This window comes from Dreissena polymorpha, chromosome 2 (assembly GCF_020536995.1).
Source record: "Dreissena polymorpha isolate Duluth1 chromosome 2, UMN_Dpol_1.0, whole genome shotgun sequence".
In the NCBI taxonomy this organism is placed as follows: Eukaryota; Metazoa; Mollusca; class Bivalvia; order Myida; family Dreissenidae; genus Dreissena; species Dreissena polymorpha.
In genome coordinates, this window is record NC_068356.1 from 97,382,295 (window position 1) to 97,405,743 (window position 23,449).

Sequence of the window (23,449 nt, forward strand, 5' to 3'; positions counted from 1 at the left end):
AAGGTTATTTACCCAATAACGCAATGTAATGGTCCGTTGCCCTCAGGCATGCACCTTCCATGTTTTATGATGTTAATCTGGTTGTAAAACCCCATGATTGAAGTGTCATTAGATATCGAAAACAGGACCGAAATTTGGTAAAATAGCGCTGTAAAATATTTTGTCCGTAAACTTAGAGACATAAATAATAGACGAAAAATCGTGTGTCCGAAAATTTAGAGTCATGAAAAATAATTATTTTTGCTAAAAAAGGGGGTGTCCGAAAACTTAGAGTTATTACGGTACACATATAACACATAAAATGATGTTTAAAGTGAGTAAACATTGTATCCTCTTAAAATGAATAATAATATTTTGGTAACATAAAATTCATTTCAAATGTCGTGATTCTAAACTTGTCAGTTACAATCAGGCAGTCACGGTCAATTTATAAAATAACATCAAAGTCGTCATCACCACCACCACTATCATCACCATTATCATGATCATGATCATCATTGTCACGATCATTATCATGATGATCATCATAATAATAATCATCATCACCACCACCACCATCATCATAATGAGAAATTGCATCATTCTTCATAGATTGTACACACAAAATGTCAAATTCAAAACCATATATCTAATCAGATACATTTGTACAATACTGATAGTTTCATAGTAGTTATGGGCTGATTTCAAGTGCTTGTTACAGCTGGGGCGGAGATGGGTCCCCACTCCCCGACGGTGTTGTGTATACTGGGATAAGTGATGAACCATTACAGGTACAGTGTGAGCTGAAAGTTTTCTCAGTTTATACAGTAGGCCGTGAGCCAAGAACACTTTTGCTCCCCCCCTGGGGGAATTTTGTAGACCATATGTTTTTTAATCTTCTATATCCCCTGAGTCTCATGACATTTTGTTTGCAATTGGCTAGTGGGGCGTTACGGAGAAATTTAACTTTAAAATACATGAGTGTAAAACGTTTTGTACTATTTTTTTTTAGATTACCTTAAATACAAAATGCAAACTTTGTAAGAAAACAACTTATTTTAACATTTCTTAATAAAGAAAAGATTGTAATCATTTAAAGCATTCCTCCTATGTTTATTTAATTATATTTTCTATTAAAATATATGTGACACATATATATTTTTGCACATATTTATATGATTCACATACATGTTCCATTTACATACTTATTGTGTGTCAAACATATTATTTCAGATCATAATCACATTATTCTATCAAACAATATGCCAACAAGCTTGGAAAAATAATAGCAATAATTAATGTAACAATTATTAATCATGATAATAATAATAACAATAATAGTGATGATAATAATAATGATGATAAAGGGATAGCATACATTCATCTCTCAGGCAAATAATAGACCGATTAATACCCAATTTAGAATAATTTTTATAAGCTGATAATTGTATCATCTTGAATATAGTTACTATTATTATTATGATGATTATTATTATTAGCTCGGCTGTTTTTGGAGAAAACGTGAGGTATTGACATAGCCAGCTCCCCGTCTGGCGTCGCCCGCCCGCATCATGCTAAAAACTTAAAATTGGCTCTAAAATCAAATTGCTTCCACCTACAACTTTGAAACTTCATATGTACATGTACATGCACCTTGATGAGCTCTACGTTCCACACCCAATTTTGGGTCACTAGGTCAAAGGTCAAGGTCACCGTGACCTCTAATATAAAACTTTACCATAGCCTCTTAAATCAAAGTGCTTCCACCTACAAAACTGAACCCACAGCCGAGCGTTGGCACCCGCTACATGTATGCGGTGCTCTTGTTGTTGTAAAAGCAATAACCATCATAATAATAATAATTATTATTATTTTATACTTTCAAATCAAAGTGTAACTAACGATTTGCCTTTTTATTTTCATTTTCATAGTTAGGACACAGGAGTTATATCACTGATCAGCAAACACTTCATCATGCAAATTGTCAATTTCAGTACAATCATCATTTCCATCCTCATCCTGATTGGTTTTATCCCATTGCAACTTTGTACAGAGCATGTCCACTAGCTCACTGGGGAAAATGTCACTATATGAGTCCACATATTAATAATTTTGATTCTGTTTTCACCAAGTTTCCAGCCACTATTTTTAACATCCGGCATGCAGGGATATCTTTCATTGGCGTGTAACCAAATATATGTTTGGTAATTAGCAGGTCTAATGCGGATGTTAAGTGTTGATTTACATTGAGGTAGCAAACTTAAGTCAATAGTGCCGCATGAGTTCAGAGTATTACCTTTGATCTCACTTCTCTTACAGAAAGTTTCAGACCGGAGCTTATTTACATTTGAGTAATTTTGCTTTCCATACATATAACATACAAAATACTCTATTTCCACTAACAAGTCATCACTACATGTACACTCATGTCTTTCAACAAACTTGGCAAAGGTACGCATTAAGTCTGTATTTTTCTTGAGAAGCTTTACTGGACCTACTTTTCCCCTTCTCACAAATGCGCTCACAGTATTGCAACCAGTAAAGCTGTGAATTGCGTGTAACAGTGAATAAAACACGTTTCCCTTTGCTTTTAAATTTCTTTTCTATGTCGATGAGTCTTCGTTTGTTTCCAGTTTCCATGTCAAATAGGATTGAACATCCAATTTGTCTCCAATACCTAATAAGAAGCACTTATACATCTGTATCGGGTGATCTCACAATTATGGTTTTGGTGTCAGGTTTAAATTCTGTTATGTGCATGGAGTGCAAAATAATATTTGTATCTGCTTCCTCTTGAGACGAAAAACAAAGATTGGTCTGGAAGTACCTCAGTTATCATTCCGTCATATCTTGTAAGCAGACAGTATTGTTCACCAAGAACATACTGCATTTGGCGATCCTTAAGTTTTTCTGCATATTTATCAGTGCTTCATTGTTCCAATAGTAATTTTAGAAGCTGTGTTTTGTTAGAATCGTGTGAAAGAAAACTTTTCCACTATTCCAATATAAACATAGATTCATTTCATTGAACATTTTCTTAATTGAAAGCCGTATAAAGAATTAAATAGTACATGTAGCAAGGATTTCTTTAGTTCTAGTAGAATTACTCTTCTGACTGTATATAATTTACTTGCAAGATAAATTATATATAGAAAACAACTTTTTAATTATGTTATTGTTTATTTTCAAACAAGTATTTTATTTTAATAATTCCGCAAAAGACTCACAATATTGTCAAAATAAAACGGTGTTTACTTTTGCACATATTATTTTGTTCCTCTCTTATTTACAGTTTAAGTTCAAATGAAAATTGCTCTGGAATGTGCAGTCTGTATTATTTCAAGGAGACACAGCTATGACATTTTCTTCAATATATTATAAATAGAGAGAGCTATATAAATGTTAACATAATAATAACCCTTGGAACAAATATATAGAGCCAATTGAGCACATTTATCAACAGAGCCTGAGGTGTGATTAATTTACTTGCATTCCTTGCCGTACAAATCCTGCAGTATGAAAACATAACAGTTGACAGAACATCATATTTCGGCTAAATTATAACTCATTTTTGAAAAATACATTAAGATGTATTTCTGATTTACCAAAACTGATCAAATAATAAAGAAATAAATTCCGTTTACTATTTCCTGACATTTTGAAAGTCAAAACTTTGGTTTCATCTGTAGAAATTCAATCAAATGAACTGATCCAAACAAAGGGACGTAACTCTTTTGTCAAAATTGTTGATATTTACAATTTGTGTGTATCAAAGATACACTATGAAGGTAGATTTGTCATTCACAATGTCTAAATTCAATAGAATATGTTTGTGCAGCAGTTATTAAGCAACAATATTGCTTTAAAAGAATAAATAGCAGCAGTATTGCAAATTGAAAAGAGTAAAAAGGCAAAATAAGGGGTATGCATTTCAAAGTCCCATAACTCTGTAAACCCCATCAGAATTTTGCAAACTTTTGCCAGGGAATGCCATATACCTAGAGGGTTAAGAAAACCCCCCCTGGGGGGGGGGCAGGGTCATAATGCAGCTCAAGGTCTATAGCTTTTGATTCAGCTTTTTAGTGTTGAAGTCTTTTTCATAATCATGCAATATACTGATTTTGAGATGTTTATATTGCATTATGAAGTAAAAATACTTAATTGTCCAATGGAAGAATGCTCCTACATTTAAGTCACCTAGATGTAAAAAAAAATTAACACTTCAAACAAGTTTAAATAGTTATTACTAGGCCTTGTCGTGGAAATCATGGCTTCATACAAATGGAACTTGTAGAATCTCAAATAATGCCATGCAGTCGAGGATGACACTTTCCCATTTGATGATCTTTTCTGTCTAAAGAAAATTTCACAACTGGGCAGTGAGGTTTGTTGGTAGAGCACTGAACTATATATCCATTAATTCTGTGTTTGATTCCCAACCTGGCTACAAAACCTGTGTGTAGATTGGTAATGAAATGCTTTCTATGACAATGCTTCCCCTTCCTCTGATTCAGTTAGGGCAGTTGTCAAGTACTGGCATAAGTAGCTGCACTTGATACTCGTAAACCAGCTAATCCAAGAAAAATGTCAGTTTGTTTACTGACCGCTTTTGACTGAAATATTGTTGAAAGCCGTGAAAAATCTAACTTAGCAAATAAGCAAACAAATTCGAACCATAAATGCTCTCTCTATGCAGAAAGTTTTGCCTGGATTAGGCTTTGCTGACTCATCAGTCTCTTGCTGGACAATGCTCTACACAAATACATATAATAAGGATTGTCCATGACATGCATCTTATATGCTGGTATATCATGGTTGCTATGATATTTTCAGATGACAGGGGGAAGTGCAGCCCAAAGCTCCACCCTACAGTGCATTGATGCCGTTCTGGGGGTCAGACATGGGCCTGGTGAGTGCATAGTCATGTCAGTGTTGGAGTAAGACTCTGTTGTCCATTTGTTCGTCTGTCTCTCCATAACATTTTGGGTCTGTCACACCAGCTCAAGGTCTATCTTGAAGTTTAAATGCTGGAGCCTCAGTCTTTATATCCGCTCAATATCCCCAGTATCTCTGTTAAAAGAGTTTCATTATAATTAGCTCAAATGTTTTGCACACTAAGACGTGTGCAATCATTGGAACAAAAGTCAAGGTTAAACTTACAAGTTAGAGTGTTTGAATCTGTATTTTATTATGTTGTATATCTTGTGTGTCCTATAAGAGATTTTCATAATACTTGTGTCAAAATGTTTATTTAATTGAGGCAATTTGCAGAAGGCATGAGGTTGTCATGACTCCTCAAGGCCAAGGTCAAGGTCACATTAGGTCGAAAGTCATGGCTGGGCATATTTTAGCTTTCCTTCAAACTTTTAGCTGGTTTATTAGCTCGGCTGTTTTCGGAGAAAACCCGAGGTATTGTCATAGCCAGCTCGTCGTCAGCCGTCAGCCGTCCTCCGTCCGCCGTAGGCGTCGCGCTAAAACCTTAACATTGGCTCTAAAATCTAAGTGCTTCCACCTACAACTTTGAAACTTCATATGTAGATGCACCTTGATGAGTTCTACACGCCACACCCATTTTTGGGTCACTAGGTCAAAGGTCAAGGTCACTGTGACCTCTAATATAAAACTTTGACATAGGCTCTAAAATCAAAGTGCTTCCACCTACAACTTTGAAACTTCCTATGTATATGCACCTTGATGAGTTCTACACGCCACACCCATTTTTGGGTCACTAGGTCAAAGGTCAAGGTCACTGTAACCTCTTATATAAAACTTTAACATAAACCTTTACATTTGCTCTAAACTCAAAGAGCTTCCACCTACATCTTTGAAACTTCATATGTATATGCACTTTGACGAGTTCTACACGCCACAACCAATTTTGGGTCACTAGGTCAAAGGTCAAGGTCACCGTGACCTCTAAAAAAAATAAATAAATCTGACAAGCTTTCGCAGCCCAGCGTTGGCACCTGTTATGCGGTGCTCTTGTTTAAATTCTAACAAAATATGTGTTTTCATGGCAAACACATTTAATGTTTGCATTTACATTTTAATTTGCATTTGAGCCCTTCTCTGGGAAAATGGGGCTTAAAGCACGTGCATAAAGTGTTATCCCAGATTAGTCTGTGCAGTTCACTAATGCTAATCAGGAGCAACACTTTCCGCTTATATGGACTTTTTTGTTTAAAGGAAGTCTCTTCTTAGCGAAAATCCAGTTAAGTATCGTCCCCGATGAACCTGTGCGGATTGCACAGGCTAACCTGAAATAACACTAAACGCACGTGCATCAAGCCCGGTTTTCCCATAGCAAAACTCAATTTTACATCTCAGTATGCAATATTGAAGTGTTTGCTTTCAGAAATTCGCAGTTTCTTAGAGAACATGAGGAACTATATGCCACCTGGTCATAAAGAGTTCATAGAAACAATAGAGGAGCATTCCCAGGTCAAACTAGCAGGTAATGCTTCATATGCTTATTTTTTAGCTCACCTGAGCAGAAAGGGAGCTATGCAATAAATCTATATCCAGCGTCTAAAATTCTACATTCCCGTTTGCGAATGCATTGCAGTAGCTTAAATGAACATTTATACTCAAAAACATATTGCGTAGTCCATATCGTCACTATGCTGAGATTAAAGATACCTATCACTTTTTCTTCACTTGTCCTATTTAACTGAAAAATAGCTTTTCTTTTTGACCATCAGTTCAGTTTTCAACCCATAACTGTTCAACTTCTTTTCTTAATCATGGTTTCAAAGGTAAGGGCATAATAAGTGGTAAAATGTCAAATCAGGCAATAAATTAGCTTGAAAATTGCTGTCTCAGCCATTTCTTTCCATATATGGATGGATTGTGAAATAACTTGGCACAAATGTCATCCATCATGAGATGACAAGTCACATGTACAACTTGTCTGCCTACCTCAAAGGTCAAGGTCTCACTTGAAGTGTTAGATCAAATTTGGCCTTAAAACAGCTAGTTCTGACTATGACATTGTCATTCATAGTAATAGTGTAAGATAATTTATCACAAATGACAACCATGAGGAGACGGCATTTCTTGTGTACAGCCGTCTCCCTTCATTGAAAAGTCAAGGTAAGACTGGAATGTATCAACTTGAAAATATCCCCAGACTATCCTCTGTGTTTCTGTTGTGATAGACCATGAATTTGTACCTGTTGGATTTTTGTTATAGATATTGACTTTTCTGCTTCAATTTATAAAAGGTTCATGGTTGAGAAAAGATGGAATTCCTTGGATGGCATAGAAAGTTATATATATTTGATACTGTTGAACACTGCCTTCATGGAAGTTGTTGGGACTATTAAACAATTCAAAATAAAAAAGTTTGAAATACCGATGTTCTATGTTGGATTCTGTATGTTTTTATATTGCGTCATAAGTAGATCATTATGTGTATATTGATTTGAAGGTTCATAAATACTATTATAGAAATTGTAAAAATCAATAAACTCAGCAATTATTTGTTTTTGTATGTACATATTAACAGTACAAAAAAAACAACATTTAATTCGTAAAGTCATATATCAATACGGCAAGCAGCATTTGGTAAGATAGAAAACAATATTAGGCACGAAAAAGCTGGCAGTGAATGCAAATGTGCGACTTTGAAATAAACACTGATGCTAATGTGAGAGATAGGTTTTTAGAACGGAAAGTTAGGTTCTTAAAAGAGATTAATTTTAATAAGGAAAATAAAATTAACAAAGTAAAATTTAGTTAGTTGTAGCAGGAAAAAATCAAGACCAGAAAAAAAGTTCGACAAAGGGGTACCAGTGATTAATGGTTTTTAAAATAGCAGTGTTCACTGTATGTCATAGGATGAGATGTTGTTTCCTAGAATTATTTTTGCCGTCTTACAGTTGCCGAGAGTCATGATCAACAACTAACAGCAGCGTACAACGAGTGTCTGGAGTCTGTTGTTGACTTCAGGAGTTACCATGTGCAGATTGTTACCAAGTAGGTTACTGTGGGTACATCTAGTGTCTTTAAATTTTTCATTTGTTTTTCCTTCTACACCTTCAGACTAGCAATAATGATGAAGGATGTCTTTCTTCTTATCTCCTCCACATTTCCATGTTGCTTTGTACTTACATTATTGCTTATAGGCACAACTTTACCCCTTTATTGCTGTAAAAATAGATTTCTGTGCAGAATATGTTCTTCTGTTTGATTTTCAGTTTCACTGGAGCATTCTGATGATGACACAGCTTCATTTTATAGTTCATATGTGCGCTGAGCCTATATTTGCGTTAGTTCAAACTACCCTTGCTAGCTGTGTTTAATTGACAAACTATGAGAGTTTCAATTCTGAGCATTACCAGGCTTTTAGCCTGTATATATGTTTTACTTCCGATTATGCTCATATATCCAGAATCTTCAAAGGCCAGTATATGTTTGTTTATTGAAACCTAGGATGTTATTTTTTAACCAATTTTGGAAAGGAAATGATAAAACCCCTTTCATGATTCACCTTAATTCTTCATTTACAAAGGAAAAGATCCAGCTTATTTAAGAACTGTTTGCAAAAGTGGCATTAAAAGCGAGGAAATAAGCTGAAAGGAAGCAAAACCACACTCCTGGAAACCAATGAGATTTGGATAGGAAATGATTGGAAATTTTCTTTAATCACAGTTTTATTTTTTCCTTAAAAGTATCTGCCTTTGGCTTGTATTTACAAAGCTCCATAGGTAAATCTTATTTTATCTTAATCTTTATTAGGTTATTTAAAATGGATATCCCGAGGCGTAAAATAGACGTAATTAAAGGAAATATATTAATGGAAAAAATTCCTCAAGTTGTCCGTCAGGAGTTTAACAAAAAAAAATGAGCCCAGAGCACTTTGAAAAGTCTTCGGTTCCAAGTGTTTGTTGATGTTGAGTATGTTTCTAAATTCTTCAGATACATTGTGCTAATGGCGAACAGGGAAACGAGGAACAAAGACTATGAGGCACTGGCTACCCGCGGAACTGGCGGATCAAGTATGTAGTTTATGTATAAGTGACAACCATTGTTTGTGTGGGGTATATTGGAATAACTGTCAGTCTGTCTGTCAGTCCACATACCCTGTAATAAGCTCGTGTAGTGAACTATTTCCATATTATTAAAGCCATTAATTTGATACTCTCAAATATGTGGCGTGCTCTGAGACTTTTGATTTCTAACTATGAGAAAACATCATTTGAAATAACATTGCTTAATTAGTTCTTTTTAGAATTGGCATTGTCCGTCCGTCAGTCTTTCCGTCGGTCATTCTGTCCGTCTGTCTATCACAAACTTTTCAGGGTTATATCTCAAAAACTAAATAGTATATCAACATGTTACTTCATAGGTGTACAGATATCAACGAGGAGAAATGCCATGCACAAGAACCATAACCCTACAAATTCTTAAATAAGAATTATTGCCCTTTGTTTTTTTTTATAAAATGTAAGTTTTTACTGCTATATCTCAGACATCATACAAGATTTCAACAGGAAATTTCATGGTTGTATAGATATCAATGAGGAGAATTGAATATAAACTTAAGAGTAAGTGACCTACTTGAGAAGAAAAATAAATTACTGATTGTACACCTAACCGATTGAAAACACATAGCCTCATTCTTCTTTGCAAGTTATGTAAGCTGGGGAATTGAATCACTTCCCGTCTCACTTTCAGGTGTTACAATGCCTACAATATGTGACTTGTGAAAGCTATTGTTAAAGCTATTTGCTGTTACAGAGATCTTTGGGAGTTTTACCATTATACTGGGAAATGTTTTTAAGTAGATTTTCTTCTTAACCAGCCAACAATTCTGCCATTACCAGTTTGAAGGAAAGTACTGTTGTTTTTAAACTTATTTAAAACTGTGTGTGTCTTCATGCAACACATTTTGGTTTTGATAACACTTGTATTTCATAAAAATAGTCGAACTAAGAGGTAAATCACAATTTTTTAATCAGAGGACAGTCCACAATATCTTTTGAAAATGGCAACTTCTGCAGATTCAGTTAATGAAAGTTCAGATTTTGTGAAGTACTATTCCTGTGTTGTTTGTGAAAGTAAAAGTATTGAAACATGTGCTGACATTTTTTGTGAAACATGTTTGAAGTGTTTTTGTAAAAAATGCCTTCATCACCATGATCAAATGTTTGTAAAGCATTCAACATATGGAAGAGGAGAAACAAATAAATGGCCTTTAACAAAGACAATTGAGGATTTGCTACTGAAATGTGATGTTCACCACCATGAGAAACTGAAAATGTTCTGCCAGAACCACAGTCGGCTGTGCTGCTCTGATTGTGTTTAAGTGAATCACAGGTTGGTGACACTCTATAGGTAGTTGAAAGCGACCAAATATGTAAAAAGAAGGTTTATATCACTTGCATCAATCTAATAATAAAATAATGTAACAGTTTCATACATGTCGTTAAGTTGTTTAGTTGTTTGAAGCATTTTAAGAGTTATTTAAAAAAAATTAATGTTAAAATTTTAATATTTGATAACAATTTTTTTTGCTAGGAGTCTAGATGACATGATGTGGCATTTTTATGCCCCCCTTCGAAGAAGAGGGGGTATATTGCTTTGCTCATGTCGGTCGGTCCGTCCACCAGGTGGTTGTCAGACGATAACTCAAGAACGCTTTGGCCTAGGATCATGAAACTTCACAGGTACATTGATCATGACTTGCAGATGACCCCTATTGATTTTGAGGTCACTAGGTCAAAGGTCAAGGTCACAGTGACCCGAAATAGTAAAATGGTTTCCGGATGATAATTCAAGAACTCTTTCGCCTAGGATCATGAAACTTCATGGGTAGATTGATCATGACTCGCAGATGACCCCTATTGATTTTGAGGTCACTAGGTCAAAGGTCAAGGTCACGGTGACCCGAAATAGTAAAATGGTTTCCGGATGATAACTCAAGAACGCATACGCCTAGGATCATGAAACTTCATGGGTAGATTGATCATGACTCGCAGATGACCACTATTGATTTTGAGGTCACTAGGTCAAAGGTCAAGGTCACTGTGACCCGAAATAGTAAAATGATTTTCGGATGATAATTCAAGAACGCATATGCCTAGGATCATGAAACTTCATAGGTAGATTGATCATGACTCGCAGATGACCCCATATTGATTTTGAGGTCACAAGGTCAAAGGTCAAGGTCACGGTGACCCGAAATAGTATAATGATTTTCGGATGATAACTCAAGAACGCTTTTGCCTAGGATCATGACACTTCATAGGAACATTGATCATGACTCGCAGATGACCCCTGTTGATTTTCAGATCACTAGGTCAAAGGTCAAAGTCACAGTGACTCAACTTTGAAAAATGGTTTCCGGATGATAACTCAAGAATGCTTTCGCCTAGGATCATGAAACTTCATAGGTACATTGATCATGACTTGCAGATTACCACTATTGACTTTCAGGTCACTAGGTCAAAGGTCAAGGTCACAGTGACTTGACACAGTTAAATAGTTTCCGGATGATAACTCAAGAAAGCTTACGCCTAGGATCATGAAACTTCATAGGTACATTGATCATGACTCACAGATGACCCCTATTAATTTTCAGGTCACTAGGTCAAAGGTCAAGGTCACAGTGCAGAAAAAACGTATTCACACAATGGCTGCTACTACAACTGACAGCCCATATGGGGGGCATGCATGTTTTACAAACAGCCCTTGTTTGTTTTTAATGTATAATTTTTAATTGAGGGCTTTTAGGGGCTTAAACTAGCAGGGGACTACTTTAGACTAAATTAGACTCAAAATGTTTGTACATCCAATACCTGCATTGAAATATTATCAATTTTATCATTTTTGTATGTTTTATTTCACCTAGATGTTTTTATGTCAAATTAAAAATGGATAGTTATTATGTATGTTGCTATTTCAGACATTGTACCAATTTGGCTCTAATTTCTGAATTAGTCTGCTTGTCAGTGGATATGAAAAAGTTGTCTAACAAAATTCAGACAATTCTTGCTGAACTAAGTAAGTTTAAGAGAACACAAGAGGTCAGCATTAATTTCGTGGAGGAATCATATAGGGAAAAACTGCAAGAGATAAGAGAGCTGCGTAAGAAATTAAATGCTGATTTGGATGGGCTGGAAAATACAACTTTGAAAGAACTAGATGAAGTAAGAACCACATTGCAAACCTCTCTCAAGAAAGATGTCGACAACTGCAGTCGACTGAAGGATGAACTAAAACATCTCAGTGAAGCTGTGCAGGATCTTTGTGATAAAAGCAAGGAAGACATTGAGTTCATAGCCAGCAGGAAATGCTTGGACAAGATTCACGAGTGTGAGTCATATCTGAAGGAGACCTCAATCAAGGTCCAGAGTCCAATGATATTTCAGGCAAGCATTGATATTCAGCAGTACCTTTCTACACAGTCTAGTCTCGGGAGGATTGTAGACAGTGAGCAGTCTCTCACACTTAAGATAAATCCAGACGAGGTGTTGACTGTGAAGAGAAACCTTGTGCATGCTGGAGAGTAACGGAATGAATTAGTCGTAGGTATCCGACCATGTATATGTATTATCTTCAGTAATTATTGAGATGTATTAATGTTTGATTATTTATATATTCTGATTTATATGTTGAATATGTTTTTTTATCATTAGCAATTACTGAGAGAAAAATAAGTTTTGTGATTAATTTAAAAAAAATAAAACTTATTATTAGTATAACTTATAGTGTGTAATTTGTGCCAAAGGTGTCTAGGACAATGAATTATTGCAATTGAAAACCTACATTTTAATCACAAATATTCAAATTGTTGTTTTAAATGACATTTTTTTTTCTTTTTATTTTTAAATGTTTATAAAATTTGATTAAAAAAAAGAAGTTTTTAACAATATTTAATGAAAAAAAGTAAAATGGTATATGTTTTTTGTATATTTTCTTATTATATATAACATGATTGTAGAAAAAATAATTCATGGTGACCTTTCAATTTCTTTATCTACATGTAAATATGCTTTCTTTCTTTATTAATTTCTGTATCTATATTTGATGCTGATGTTTAGGGTGTATATAGGAATGAGCTTGTCTGTCTGTCTGTCGGTCGGTCTGTCTGTCGGTCGGCTCTCTAATTCAAGTAGTTTTCATCCGATCTTCACCAAACTTTGTCAGAAGTTGTATCTAGATAATGTGTAGGCCATGTTCGAACATGGGCCTTGCTGGGTCAAAAACTAGGTCACGGGGTCACTAAGTGCGTTTTAAACATTCAGGATGTTGTCCGCTCTCTAATTCAAGTAGTTTTAATCAGAGCTTCACCAAACTTGGTCAGAAGTTGTATCTAGATGATGTCTAGGCCAAGTTGAAACAAGGGTCATGACAGGTCAAAAGCTAGGTCACGGGGTCACTTAGTGTGTTTTCAACATTGGGCATGGTGTCCGCTCTCTAATTCAAGTAGTTTTCATCCCATCTTCACCACACTTGGTCAGAAGTTGTATCTAGATGATGTGTACCGGTTGGTCAAGTTTGAACATTGGCCATGCAGGGTCAAAAACCAGGTCACGGTGTCACTTAGTGCGTTTTAAACATTGAGCATGGCGTCCGCTGTTTTTTTGTGAAGACAACATGCAAAATATTCTGTGTCAATGCGGCTGGTGATTTGTAAAAAAGTAAGATATTAATAAAACTAAATATCTAAAAATAATAAGACCTGACCTGCATAAATAATCACTAATTTTATTAACTTCCTTTATCCTGGAAAAGTCATAAAGACTAGAAAACAGAAAAAATGGAAATAATTAAATAAAAAATCCATAAAGAATGTGAAAACAAATCTTTGTTTATTAATGGTGACACAATGAAACAACATATTGTGTTTCAAACTCTTGTTGTCTCATGTCAATACATAACTGGCCATTGTCTCAGTCAGCTTTTGTGCTCTTCAACAGTTAACTGAGTGGATTTTAATCAAACTTTGCAGGAAGATCTTTTTAAAGACTGTTTTCTGTAATGTTTATTTGAAACATCTTTATATATTGAAAACTGAGTTTCATCGCAACAGAAAGTGCAAAAAAAATAGATGATCAAAATCCAGTCTAATAGTGCTGGCTAGAATCAACAATAATTTTAGAGAAATGAGCAATGACCGAATCTGTACGAAATTTCTTCAGATTATTTTTCAAACTGCAGGTTTTTAGATTTAGGTATAGTGAACAGGCGTCTGAGCGGGTGGGGCAAACAGGTTGTTTTTCGTCGATAACTTTAGTTTGCATTGACCAATGAAATTTAGGATTTGTCAAAAATGCCTGGATACCTTGCTTTGGATTGTATGTTGGATATATCAGGTCAAGGCTGTTTTAACTAGATAAACATATTCCGCTCAATAGTTTGGATGGAGATATCGCACTGAAATTGTGTGTGGATATCTTACTTATAGACCTAGCTTAGGATTGCATTTGGGTCCAGTCTGGTCAAGGTCATTGATGCTTAAAGAAGGGTTTGTTGTTTCTAGTCGATAATTCAAGTTCGCATTGAGGAATCTTCATATAACTTTAGAATTTGAAAACAATGGATTTCTTCTTGGGACGGTAAGTGCAGCTTATCTGGGCAAGATCACTGTTAGCTTAAAATTAGAGCAAACATTTTCGCTCAATTATTACAGTTTGTGGTTTTCCGGCTAGGGCAGTGCACTGCGAGTACACTCACTTCTGACCTAGGCAACCCTATTTCAATTCCCGCAGCATGTGAGTTTGGTTGGTGGTCATCATACCGGACAGGTCGGGTTTCCTTCGGGTACCCCGGCTTATCCCACAACACAAGACCGCATCACAATTGAAATTACACACATATATTATTTTAGTTTGAATGAAGCATTTGCATTGACACTATGTGTAGTTAGCTAACCTGAATACAGAGCTTGGAATTTATAGATGTGAATAACAAATGGAGGAAAATTCTGACCGCTGATTTTGGACAACCAGATGCACATAACAGGGACAAAGAAATAAGCACTTTGCGCACAAAAAACTAAACATTTTTTTTAACTACTAAGAGAAGATATCAAAGGATGCAAATTTAACAAGAACAGTATGCAATGGGTTGATTTCTATTATTCTCTTCATTTTGTTTCCTAACAACAGCCATTGACATGGCTCGTTACAAAAATGTTTGAACTTAAGGTCAACGTTTAGGTGTCGAAATCTGCGTTAAGGTTTCGAAAAATGCTAATAACTTCTATGTCCCTTGAGATATAACCTTCATATTTGGTATGCATGTGTATATGAACAAGGCCTTTCCATACGCACACAATTATTTACCTCTGCAACCTTGACCTTGAACTTAGGGTCCACGTTTAAGTTTCGAAATCTGCGTTTAGGTTTCGAAAAATGCTATAACTTCTATCAAAGCGTTTATAGGGGGCATATGTCATCCTATGGTGACAGCTCTTGTTTAACATGCCACGAAAGCAGTATTACCACTACACCCTCTCAATTTTTTTTAATGAATCTACACAAATCTCATAAATGACCCCTGAGTCAATCAGACAAATGGAAATTCACAGGTCTGTGGAAGATCATGACCCTGGCATGAGGGGCAAGATTTGTCAAGGTAACTAACTAAAAATTAAAAAACGTCAAACAGGTGGTTTCCGGTCAATAACTTGCGTTTGATAGAACTGAATTAATAAAAATGGTCAACTCTCAATATCTTGGCTTTGGATTGATGTTTTGTTCTAACATGTTGTTTTAAATAGATAACATTTGAAATTTGGTGACATTTTGTTATTAAATTTTGTTTGTAAGTAGATTACGTGCAGAACTAGCATGGGAATGCATTTGATTCTCGACAGGTTAAGGGCTGTCTTTCAAAAAATAGAACAAATGTTTTCAGATAAATAGCCTGAGTTTAGATGTTGGTATTAAACAATTGTTTATAGATAGGGTATGCAGTTCTATCATCGGATTTTATTTCGAGTCAGTTGGATTAAGGTTAAGGTTACTTACTTAAAAAAAGAGTGTACAAATCTGCCTAATAACTTGAGTGTGGTTAAAGATATTGTGCTGAAATTGTGTGTGCAGGAATGTTAGATTTATATCTAGCTTGAGCATTTAGGAGGAGTTGGGTGTAGATTAAAGTTGCTTTTTTTTTAAAAATGATAACACTGTTCCTTCTCATTTAAATTGTTATTAAATTGTGTATGTTTGTAGCTTATATTCAGACCTTGCCTGAGATTACATTTGGGACCTGTTGGATAAAGGTCAAGGTCACTATGAAATAAAATAAAACTATTTTTTCACGTACTAATTTGGGTTTAAGTTGAGGTATTAGGCTGAAATTGTGTTGTTATGGTAGCTCACAAGCATATGTAGCTTGGGATTGCACAATTATTTAAAGGAAAAACTTAAATATTGCGATCTATTTTGTGGCATTGCAATGTTTCTTGATTTAATTAGTAATAGAAAATGGCAGCCAGTGGGCATCATTATTTTTATGCACCCAAAAGGCAGGCATATAATGATTGCATCTTCCATCTCAGACTTCTTGTGCGAAGCATAACTCACATAATGATGGGGCTTTAGGATATGCAAGAGGACAAGAACGATAACTCTTAAGGATTTATTGAGTTATTGCCCTCTTGGCAATTTTCTAGTGCATAACGCTCTTAGTATTTAAGGTTTATAAATAAAACACATTACAGTAATAGAGGGGATTGAGAAGAAGAGAAGAGTACAAGAAATAACTCATTTACCACAGTTTTTTTGGAGTTATTTGCCCCTTTTTTTATTCCAGTAGTCTTTTTCTTGTGTGGAGCATAACTCTGCAAGTTGTGAAGATATTCAAGTAAACCTTTATATATATACCTTTATGTACATATAGAGGAAGTGGCGGGTGAACCATAAATTATTGTCTTTTGCGCTTTTTGCTCACCTGAACACAATGTACTCATGGTGAGCTTTTGTGATCACCTTTGATATTTATAGTTCACTTTTCATAAAACTTGGTCAGAACATTTGTTCTAAATCAGTGTTTTTTTCACCTATAGGGGAATGGTGGCTGGGCCCGTCCAAAGGGGAAAAAGCGTCGTTTTTTAGGAAAAGGGGAAAATAAAGAAGTCATTCTTTTATATGTAATGATATTTATTATATGAATACACATGTATGTATGAATGTAATATTCACAGCTGAATGTCTCTGTTCTTTTTCTTAAATATATATCAATGATTTGTTCAACATAAGTTTCAGTCAGTTCAGCCGTCATGCACAGTATCAGTTTTCCAAGCCAATTAGAGTCTAATTGGGATTTTTTAATCAATAAAATGGCAAATGTGAGCATATTTTATCAAATAAATGGGCCAAATTGGAATGTTTTTATCAACAAATATTGACACAATATAGATACATCAGGCCTTTTCTTGGCCATTTTGGTAAAAAATTTGATTCATGAAGTCCACTGATTTGGGAAAACCTAATTTAATATAACTCTTTATAATAATAAAAAATCATATTAATTATAGATATATACCTTGTTAGTTGTTTATAAAATGAATTTGAGATATATCTATCATGAGGCAGTTGTTTTTTTTTACTTTTGGAGGGGATTTTTTCAAATAAATTTGGGGAAAATTTACTATTTTTGGAGGGGAATGGGGCCGAATATTATATATTATATAATATAAATATAATATATATTGCTATAAAAAAACACTGTAAATCATATCTTGGGCTGCACAGAACAGGTCAGTTCCTTTGTATCTCAGGTGAGCAACTTTGGGCCTTTCAGGCACTCTTGTTTTGCAAAATATAGCTGCATACTGTAATTGTATTGAGCAAAGCATAACTTTTAAAGAATAAAAGGAATTCAAATGGAAATTCATATATTGTTAAAGGGCTATGTGAGGAAGTGCAGAGTAAACATACCGTAACTCCTTCTTCAACATTTACAAAGCCATTGCACTTTGATAATTATCATGTGCACCATATAATTTCAGTACAATTAAAGAAATCATCATGAAACTTCATTGTTGTGCAAAGAACATTGTGGGTTAGTGAAGAGTAAAAAAACTTAACTACCTCTGCAATGTTGTTGGAGTTTTTGGAATTTCCCTATGTAGTTTCATGTGCAGAGCCCAATTACAGTGTTATTTTACTGTGCAGATCATAACTCAATAAGTATCACTGGGTTTCAAATGAAACTTCATAGAATGATAAACGATTTTGAAAAGAAGTGGGTAGTACAAGAACCATTTCACTATCTTTGATATTAATGATATTGTTGAGTATTTTCTTGTACAAAATATAAACTTTTCTTTTGATCGTAATGAAAAATGCTATTTGCTTAGAGGACTTTGAGGTTTCTGTTTTGCCACTAAATTTAAACGACTTCTTTTTTCTCCCTAACTTTGAAGGTGAATATCACACTTTTCAACTTAAGGGTCGGGAAAAAAACCTGGGCATTAGCCTTTGTAATGACAGTACTTGTATATTAATTGTTTAACAAATTTTTTGCAATTTTAATGCTTGTGCATCAGAATGCAAAATAATTTTGTTTCGCATATAATCAATGATGATGTAAAAATATATTCTTACATGATTTCACTAATAGTTGTGCAATTTTATTGAGAACTTAATTCGTATATAATGCTCTGCTTGGAATGATGACATAATTATATTGTTTAGAGAATCCTTTAACCTTGTTTTAGGTCAAAACAGTATTTCCAGGGCATTCGGCAGTTTCAGTTACAGCTCTTGTTGATTAATTGTTTAAATAATGATTTGAAACTTTAATGTCCATGTATCGGAATGGCAAGGAATATTTTTTTTACTTATAATCAATGATGATGCAAAAATATATTCTAACATGATTGATATTGAATAATAGTTGTGCAATTTTATTGTGAACTTCATTTGTTTATAATTCTCTGCTCAGGATGAGGACTTTATTGTGTTGTTTTTTGAGTAGTTAACATTGTTTTCAGTAGTTTAACAATAAGAATTTTTTCTTTGCTTTAAGAAACATTAGAGTGTTTAGTTCATTTTTTTCTTTAACATTTTAGTCACTTGCCTGGTTTAGATGGTTTATATAAATCAGAGGTGAGGACAGAACAGCAATTAAAAGGTTTTCAAGACAAATCCTTGCAAGCTGTTATGTGGCTGGACAGGGGATCCAACCTGAGCTTTAATCCAGTGCTCTATCAACTGAGCTAGCAAAAAGAAACATCAAAAAGAATGATGTTGGAAAGTTTTATAATCCTCTTTCCTCTGATTTCAGTTATATTACCATTCCTGAATCCTCTATCCTATGATTTCAGGTATATTACCATTCCTGAATCCTCTATCCTATGATTTCAGGTATATTACCATTCCTGAATCCTCTATCCTCTGACTTCAGGTAAACCATATATTACCATTCAATTTCCTGAATCCTCTATCCTCTTATTTCAGGTATATTACCATTCCTGAAGAGCCTGCGTAGTACTACATCTGAAACCCGCATAAACGACAATAAATATTCAGAACACAAGAGCTGAGAACGCCGCTTGATGTATGTGTCTTATTAAAAGCAGTTCAATCGACAATACTTAAAGTAATGAATATTAACTATAATTGTTTTGACTGTATTGTTTTTGACAGCTGTTTTTCAGGGATATTTGACATACCGATATTTAAAATGTACAGGTTTAAAAAATTAGTATTTACATGACAATCTACTTAACAAAATATCTCTGTTGAACTGAAGACCAAGAAATCGTAAAAGTTGTGTTTATGTATTTACCTGTAAATGCAAATTTATAATTTGATTTGGTTGTCGGAAAGTTACTTTTAAGATTTTATATCATGTATTATTGGTGTACATTTAAAAGCAATTTTGTGATAATATTTTGTTACAGTTTTACATGATTATATATGACTTTTGACTTGTACATTGCTCTGTAGACATTTTAAACATTTAAATATCCTTACACTATGGAATGTGATGATGTTATTTTGTAGACTTTTTTTTCAGAGTTTTTTTTCCGTTTACAGCACAAAGTACAGTTAAGCATGACCATACATATGTAATTGTACCAAATTTTTTGTTTCTGCTGTTTTTGTGTCGCCTGACTATGATCAGGGGACATATAGGTGTTACTTTTTCGGCGTAACACTTTTTGAAAAAGGCTCATAACTTCTGTGTCCCTTCAGATATTGCTTTCATATTTGATATGCATGTGTATCTGGACGACACCTTTCCATGCGCATACAATATTTGACCCCTGTGACCTTGACCTTGAAATTGAGGTCAGCTTTCAGGTTTCAAAATCTGCAACTGCGATTCGAAAAAGGCTAATAACATCTGTGTCCCTTCAGATATTGCTTTCATATTTGGTATGCATGTGTATCTAGACAACACCTTTCCATGCGCATACAATATTCTACCCCTGTGACCTTGACCTTGAACTGGAGGTCAATGTTCAGGTTTGAAATCTGCGATCAGGATTCGAAAAAGGCTCTTAACTACTGTGTCCCATCAGATATTGCTTTCATATTTGTTATGCATTTGTATCTGGACAATACCTTTCTATGGGCATACAATTTTTACACCTGTGACATTAACCTTGAACTTGAAGTCAGCATTCAGGTTTCGAAATCTGCGACCGCGATTCGAAAAAGGCTCACAACTACTGTGTCCCTTCAGATATTGCTTTCATATTTTGTATGCATGTGTATCTGGACAACACCATTCCATGCGCATACAATATTTTACCCCTTGACCTTGAACTTGAGGTCAGCGTTCAGGTGTCAAAATCTGCAACCGCGATTCGAAAAAGGCTCATAATTTCTGTGTCCTTTCAGATATTGCTTGCATATTTGGTATGCATGTGTATCTGGACAATACCTTTCCATGCGCATACAATATTCTACCCCTGTGACCTTGACCTTGAACTTGAGGTCAATGTTCAGGTTTTGAAATATGCGACCGAGATTCGAAAAAGGCTCATCACTACTGTGTCCCTTTAGATATTGCTTTCATATTTGGTAAGCATGTGTATCTGGACAACACCTTTCCATGCGCATACAATTTTTTGCCCCTGTGACCTTGACATTGAACATTAGGTCAGCGTTCAGGTTTCAAATTCTGCGACTGCGATTTGAAAAAGGTTCTTAACTTATGTGTCCCTTCAGATATTGCTTTCATATTTGGTACGCATGTGTATCTGGACAAGACCTTTCCATGCGCATAAAAGTTTTGCTCCTGTGACCTTGACCTTGAACTTAGGGTTCGTGTTTAGATTTCGAAATCTGCGACCGTGACCCCAAAAAGGTTCATAACTACTATATCTTGAGCTTTACTTTAAACATTTTTAACCAGGTTTTTTGAAGGAAAAAACTGGTTATTAGATTGGCGAATGTCGGCGGGCGGGCTGGCGGGCGGAACAAGCTTGTCCGGGCCATAACTTTGTCGCTCATTGTGAGATTTCAAAATCATTTGGCACATTTGTTCACCATCATTAGACGTTGTGTTGCGCGAAAGAATTACGTCAATATCTCCAAGGTCAAGGTCACACTTTGAGTCCAAAGGTCAAAAATGGCCATAAATGAGCTTGTCCAGGCCATAACTATGTCATTCATTGTGAGATTTTAAAATCATTTGGTATATATGTTCACCACCATTGGACGGTGTGTCGCACGTAAGAATTAGGTCAATATCTCCAAGGTCAAGGTCGCCAAGACTAAAAATATATTTATTTTGAAACAAGGGGGTAACTATGAACAATCAGTTCAGTTTGAGTTGTTTCCCTTTATCAGACTTTTTTCATATTGAAAACCTGGTTTTGTGACAATTTTGTCCCTTGTTAATAATAATAATAAACGATTTGATATTTGTGAACTTTGACAGTTATAAAGATGTTGGTGAACTAGAAACGTACTACAGCCACCACAAACCTGTGTGGATAGCAGTTTAGAATTGACGATATTTAAAAAATTATAGCACAAAGGAGGGCATATTGCGGAGTTCTAGTTTTCATTTACTGATGATCAGTATGAAAGTAAATTAAACTCACCCTGCCAGCTCTTGTAACCCATTTATGCCTAGCGTCTAGAAAAAAAGGCCTTGGCAAACAGCGTAGACCCAGATGAGAAGCCGCATGATGCGGCGTCTCATCAGGTTCTGCGCTGTTTGCTGAAAGGAATTTCTGTAAGAAATGTTCTTAATATAGAAATTAATATACAAGACATCCCTAATTTTGGAAATAAATTGATCTAATTTAGAAGGATGGGAGAGTACACTAGGCATGAATGGGTTAATAACTAACATTTATTTTTAAGTTATGCTGCAACTTTTACTTATACAGTATAATAAATTGGATGTTTTTATCTATGATATACATATCTGTGTAAAATACAACAATGTGGTATTGATAGATTTACATACTGATAATATATTGTATTCACACCTAGGTTTATGTATTACGCCAACTAAACATAGATAAGCAATCGAGTACAGTTTAAAAACAACCCAGTGGTCATAGATCTCCTTATATACAGATAAACTGCCATGAAGTTTTAAATAAGAACATGAAGCTAGCTACAGCCACTGTATATTGGAAATGTAAGTTATTGAATTTAAGCAATTAGCTGACAAAACAAACATTGTTATAAGGCAAAACAATAAGAAATCAATTTACAATAATGAATGACACTAACATTTGGACGGCAAAACATGTAAACCGTGATATGTCTCAGAAACTTCTGGCAAGCAAGCTTGAAAGTTAGACTGAGGGACACCGCCAGGATTTAGTCTGTTTGTTACTACAATGTAGTTTATGCACGCCTTCAAATTCAAACATTTGTATGCTTCCAACATACATACATTATGTTAATTTATGTTTTCAAATATACTAAAACAAACGATGAAACTCATGTAGTGAAATAATCATAACAATAAATTTAATTAACAAATTTCTCATGAACAAATTAATGACAAATATTGACAGGTTGGCATTTCTACGCTGATGTTCGGAATGTTAGGCAAATATTTAATGTACCTCATTCTGCCATTATATGACGATAAGACAACTTAATAATTATGGTGAACCTCTCACAATAACAATGCACAGAACTAAAATGTGTATTTTCGATGTAAAAACAATGGACAATCAAGCTTTGGTTTGTGCTACAACTGTTACAATAGAAATATTTAAAGGACCAAACGGACACATAATAGGTAATAACTAACCATTGTGTAGGCATAAGGCATTAAAGGGGCCTTTTCACAGATTTTGGCATTTTTTAACTTATTCATTAAATGCTTTATATTGATAAATGTAAACATTGGATCGTAAAAGCTCCAGTAAAAAATCAAGAAAAAATTTAAAAAAAGGAAAAGAACATTGCCCGGACCAGGTTTCGAACCAGTGACCCCTGGAGTCCTGCCAGAGTCCTGAAGTAAAAACGCTTTAGCCTACTGAGCTATTCCGCCGAGTACACATACCTGACGTATTTTATACCTT

The 23,449-nt window shown here is 34.8% G+C and overlaps 1 protein-coding gene across 1 annotated transcript in view; it reads left to right on the plus strand.

Moving 5' to 3' along the window:
• The window catches only part of LOC127868168 (myoglobin-like), a 34,111-nt gene extending 12,171 nt beyond the window's left edge, over positions 1 to 21,940 (plus strand). The window contains exons 8-13 of the mRNA XM_052409802.1: positions 701 to 770; positions 4,813 to 4,888; positions 6,335 to 6,433; positions 7,860 to 7,956; positions 8,899 to 8,978; positions 19,398 to 21,940. Coding sequence (XP_052265762.1) covers positions 701 to 770; positions 4,813 to 4,888; positions 6,335 to 6,433; positions 7,860 to 7,956; positions 8,899 to 8,978; positions 19,398 to 19,483 — 508 coding nt within the window. The 3' untranslated portion in view covers positions 19,484 to 21,940. The remainder of the gene's footprint in view (positions 1 to 700; positions 771 to 4,812; positions 4,889 to 6,334; positions 6,434 to 7,859; positions 7,957 to 8,898; positions 8,979 to 19,397) is intronic.
• Positions 21,941 to 23,449: the final 1,509 nt, after the last annotated feature.